Raw genomic sequence first — 6,000 nt, forward strand, 5'->3', positions numbered from 1 at the left:
TCGCCCAAAAATTAAAACCGGCAGCTGATCGGACGAACGCGTCACGTGGGTCTGGTTTCTCCGGAAATTCAAAGACAGACCGTCATGGTGGCTTGTTCAGAATACAATCTCATATTGTACTAAAATAGTTCACTGAAACGTGTTTCTGAAAACATTTTAAGCGAGAAATAGGCCATACAGTTGCTGAATCTGTCTTCATTTGAGATCGACAAAGGTCAGTTTAAAATTCATTCCACTCCCCGTTTCCGGGTTAGCACTCTACCAATCAGATTGGTCATTTGAGTCCGACTGCCGGCAGTGCCCGCCCCGTCGATTATACATGTCAAATCGGTCAAAATGAAGGCCGACGGCCCCCCCACGGACGACATAGATAATCCAGCTATATGATTTGCTTGTTTAGATCACCTTTCTTGCTAGCTTTCTGGGCTTGTCTCAGTAATGTTACTGTATTACCAAGACCTCAGCATTTGCTTTGGTGGGAACAAAGTCATCGTAACAAAAGGCAAAAGTTCCAAAAATAAGACCCAAGTTGTAAATGATCCTTTGAAACAAAAATACAGTTGAACTGAAACAAGTCATGTCATACTAAATGTCAAACAAAATCGCACCCCAGACTGAAGTGCTAACTGACCTTATGATGAAATTATTGGAGTCGATGAGGTCGCCGTACTGGGCCCCCTTCAGGTTCCCAGAGTTCCCCACCACGGCGCATCTCCTGCAGCGCTCGGGGCTGGCGTCCACGTAGAGCACCTCATCAGGGATTACTTGGAACAGCTCCTCCACCACTTCACTGAAGTTGGCCGGCTGCCTCTCTGACTGCAGCCACTGGTGACACAGCAGCAGAGAGAGATCTCAGAGAAAGAGAGAGAGAGAGAGAGAGAGAGATGCGGCTCCAGGGCCACTTTAAGTTGAAGTGATTGAACAAGGGCAGCGGAGCTCGAGACACCGAGCACATTTCTGAAATAACCTGGGGGCGGCTTAGCTTCGTCTGCGGGGGCTCTTTTAGTCTGGCCTTCTTCTGGTGGCTTTGAACTCAGAGAGACAGCAAATAAATGCAGGAATGTGTGTGCACCGTATACTGTTATATATTGTGCTGTGGCAGCTGGAAACACTGAACAGATACAGAATGTTCTGCAATCTCTCATATGAGTTTTTAACGGCGAGTTTTAGTGACTCATGCTTTAAAATATCGCTGCTGTCGGGTGAATGCCTTGTATGTCTAAAACTGTTGCTTTACTGGACATGAAAAAAAGGCTAACTTGAAAACATTATATTAAGCGATTTACCTTCGACGAAGTCAGATGAAATCGCCTCGTCACACGACGTACAGGGTGACCAACAGCATTGATTGATGAAAAGAAATTAAAATGACGAAAAATGAAGATATAAGGTTTCTGCCATACAGCCACGATGTGACTGTGGAGGTTTTTCCACAATGCTAATACAGTTCTGGGGAAACCATTTAACATTTTTGAATTTTATTTGGCACTGAACATGGGAAATGAGAAAATGTATTGAAATTTATACCATGGTCTGGGTGAATACTACTATATATATATATATATATATATATATATATATATATATATATATATATATATATATATATATATATACATATATATATACATACATACATACATACATACATACATACATATATACATATATACATACATACATATATACATATATACATACATACATATATACATATATACATATATACATACATACACATACATACATACATATATACATACACACACATACATATATACATACATACATACACACACATACATATATACATACATACACACACATACATATATACATACATACACACACATACATATATACATACATACACACACATACATATATACATACACACACATACATATATACATACATACACATACATATATACATACATACACATACATACATATATACATACATACACATACATACATATATACATACATACACATACATACATATATACATACATACACATACATACATACATACACATACATACACATACATACATACATACACATACATATATATATATATATATATATATATATATATATATATATATATATATATATATATATATATATATATATATATATATATATATATATATATATATATATATATATATATATATATATAGAGTGATAATTATTATGATTGAAAGATATGTAATGGTTAATGCCCGGTGAGGTGTCCATTGTCAGGTATCAATGGATGACGTCGAGGCGTGAACCGTTGCCTCCGCCGAAGTCGATTAATACCTGACAATGGACACCTTGTCGGGCATTAACCCGCGTATACCATGGTCACTTGCCAAATAACATATTTTTTAAAACATTAGTTTATATTTTAATTTGTTTTACAATCGAAATCTAAAGTTTATCCAAACAATAACTCAGTTTCCCTGGTTACGCCTGAAGGTTTGACCAATACCTGGAACAATCATTCCCATCCATCAGGTTCTTATGCAATGCAAACGTTGTTCACTCCCCCAGGAAATAGGAAGGACCTTACATACGACTTGCCACCCTTAGCAACCGGAGATATTTATAGTCTAGTATATATATATATATATATATATATATATATATATATAAAAAATCCAGATTACACAACATTTATTGGACATATTTTCTGCCTAATGCAAAACTGTCATTTGAGGAAATGACATTTAGCTGTAACATGTAAGCTTTAACGTCTCGTTGGAGGAAAAAGCCCAGGTACACCTGGAGGTCACGCAGCCCCAACCATCTGGCCGGGCTACAGTTGATATGTGACATTTGCCTCATCAAGTTCCCTGCGAGAAGCATTTCCTGAAATGAGTAGTGACAGGAGGCAACCTTGTAGTCATTTTTCTATTATTGCCTCTAATTGGACATGGTGTGAGGTCAATGTGGGAATGCCTAAGGTGCTGGATGCCTTCCAGCCAAAGGTAAGATAATTGTGGGACATAAATTTTGTGAATAGGCTTTTTTTTAATTTAGAGAGCTGTACTAAGATGTACAGAAAGTACAGTAGCCCTTAATTTCATTATATCCAACCAGTATATTGGTTGGATATAATGAAATTAAGGCCGGTATGTAATTATATAGCTGACATGAATTTTAATTTACAAGAAAGTGTATTTAAACAAGAAATTCTCCATAAAACAGCTATTGTCAATTAATCCTGGTTTCATTTTTATTTTATGCTTGGTGTTTAATGATCCCTGTGGATGACTGGCCAACTGTAGGTGGCATTACATCCATTAAGATATTTCCAGTGGAGAGAGTTTAATATGAGGAAATGTTTTAGCTCCACTAACAGAAAATACCAGGTTTTTGTGTCAAGTCACTTGGAATCCAAGGATTTTTCCCCTGGAGTAGCCATTTAACGCTGACACTGGGCAATCACACAGGTGACAAAATCCATCACGGAAGAAGCAGAGATAACAATTCGTCCACTGACTGCAGCGTCAGGCAGTAGTGTACAAGTCAAAACTAGATTAGAGTTTATAAATAGAAATGAGTCTGGACCTGGATATTTGCTTGATATACATTTTCTAACTTCAATAACTTGCAAAAGAAAGGCTGAAAATGCAACCAACACATTCTCACACCCACCACGTCACATAAGGATGCTTTGTCAGGACCCCTTGATGTCACATTTTAACGCTCTGGGTACCCCTTTAGTGTAATTTTTCCACGTGCAGGATAGTCAGATTTAGACTTTTTCAAACAAAAAAACTTACGAATCTAAGTTTAAATAAGTCAATGTTGACCTTTGGTTTCACACAGGACACAAACAGCGGTCTCCTGGGTGAAAGTCCGGTGTTTGTTGGACCCATCCATCTACTCTGACCATGGATGTGTTATTTTAACTGGATAGCGGATCCCAAAATGGCGCCCATTTAGTACAATGGAGTTGCTCGCCTGGCGCAAATAAGTTTCTAAGCTTCCGGGGTTTACTTCCGTGATATGCGGCCCACTGAATATGCGCAGTAGTGTTTCTCCCGTTGGTCCCGTTCCGTGAGTTCCCGCTCGGCCCAAAGTCTTTACATTGTGGTTTTTAAATCACTTTTCTTGGCAAGAGGGAAGTTTTACAAACATAAAATGTCCATGGATTAAAAATTCATAACACAAAAGAGTCATAACCAACCTTGTTTACAGTTCGAAGTGTCCTGTCAACAGTTTTACAGATGTCTCTTTTACAATTGTGGCCTATGGGGAGAAATCTTTCTGGGTCGGAGAGGGATTTTTTGTTGCAATACCGCAACCACTGGAAAAAAAACAGGCTGCAAGGCTGAGCGCCATCTCACAGCACCGAGGTCGAGCAGATGCTCTGAGCATTGAATATTGTTGCGTATTGGTTTACATTGGAGTTTACTGAGAGCCTGAGCCTTGTGCCTCGGTATCAGATGCTGAGGGCAACAGACCAAGCTGCCGAATTTGACAAGTTGTGTGAGAAGGGTTTGAAATAACATATTAAATGTTAAACGTAAAAACTGTTATATCTTATTTGTTGAGTTTTGTCGCCACCATGATGTTACAAGGCAAACAGCGGAGATTCCAGGAAGTCAGTGCCTGGGAAATAAAGAAATCCCATTAAACCCCACTTTGCCATTTTCACATTTCTATTTTTTGTTTGCATTAAAAGACAGAAGATGTTAATTAGTGAGCTTTAGATGTGCTGGTGGGGTGTATTTTCTTATCTTTGGACAGGGCCAGGTTAGCCGTTTCTCCCTGCTTTCAGTCTTCATGCTAAGCTAAGGAAACCCCTGCTGGATCTAGCTTCCATGTTTAGCATACATGCATTAGAGTTGTAGTCATTGATGTTCTAATCCAACTCTGCAGGAAAGCAAAGAAGTTTATTTTATTTTCTGATTTAGAAAAAGGTGACTAAACTAGTGACCAGAGGTGTGTTTGTCCTGATAATACCAATTAGTATCGGTATTTTCCGTGACCATGGTATAACCGATAAATAAAATGAATGAATAGCCGAATACAATGTCAAGCTCTTGTCATATGAAACCCAGAGGTAATTGCAACACGTTTGCACCTATTCTTTGGGGGCTGGAGAAAGACATAACGCTTCATGCATTATTGAACATTAATTGATTAGATCAGTTTATTGAAGGCTAGATTTTTTCCTTAATAGTAGGGGTGGGAATCACCAGAGGCCTCACGATACGATATCATCACGATAAGATATTATTGCGATTTTAATCATATTGCAATTGATTACCTTTTTTTCTAGTCTCACTTTGCCAGACCCTCCTCCAAAGTGCAGGTCTGGCTACTCCACATAGCATTTGGGGATGGGAGGAAAACGTGCTCTGGTGTAATGGAATTTCTTTAAACCAATCACAATCGTCATGGGCGGTGCTAAACTTCACACAGAGCTGCTGCTAAATAGTCGTGCGAGGAAAAGAACTCAGATTGGACAGATAGCTAGCTGTCTCATTTTACCATGCAGAGATCTAAGGAGCAGTCAACCATAGTCCTCATAAATCCAAATTTCCAACACAAAGAAAGCAGAAGGAAACGGAAAATACATGCGTCCGGCGGAATTTCCTGCAGCACTGGAGCAATCCCGGAAGTGGAACGCGAAGGATATAGACTACCTCTTTTCCAACTTCAAATTTTTCCCAATTTCAAATTATGTCCCCAAAAGGAAACTTTGTCAACATCTGTTTTTATCTAAAAAGATACATTTCTCTGTTTGTTCATCTCACTTCAATTGTATTGCTGCAAAATGAGATTGTCAAGCAGACAAACTGACCGACACATATATAATAAAACATTGATACTTATCAACACAGTATTTCCACGGAAAATATCGCGATACTATGCTGAATCGATTTTTTTCAGAAGTGGCATATTTGCATAATTTCTGCAGGAACGATGCAGATTACAGAGTAAATGGTTATATTATGGTATCACTTATACATATACACCTAAACATCATATG

At 38.4% G+C, this 6,000-nt stretch overlaps 1 protein-coding gene across 2 annotated transcripts in view; it reads right to left on the reverse strand.

Moving 5' to 3' along the window:
• Positions 1 to 6,000, reverse strand: part of LOC116041290 (CMP-N-acetylneuraminate-beta-galactosamide-alpha-2,3-sialyltransferase 1-like) — a 102,952-nt gene that overhangs the window by 22,176 nt on the left and 74,776 nt on the right. For both annotated transcript variants that reach the window (XM_031287185.2, XM_035993201.1), the window contains exon 4: positions 632 to 825. In XM_031287185.2, the coding sequence (XP_031143045.1) occupies positions 632 to 825 (194 nt within the window). The remainder of the gene's footprint in view (positions 1 to 631; positions 826 to 6,000) is intronic.

This window comes from Sander lucioperca, chromosome 16 (genome assembly GCF_008315115.2).
Source record: "Sander lucioperca isolate FBNREF2018 chromosome 16, SLUC_FBN_1.2, whole genome shotgun sequence".
Taxonomy (NCBI): domain Eukaryota; kingdom Metazoa; phylum Chordata; class Actinopteri; order Perciformes; family Percidae; genus Sander; species Sander lucioperca.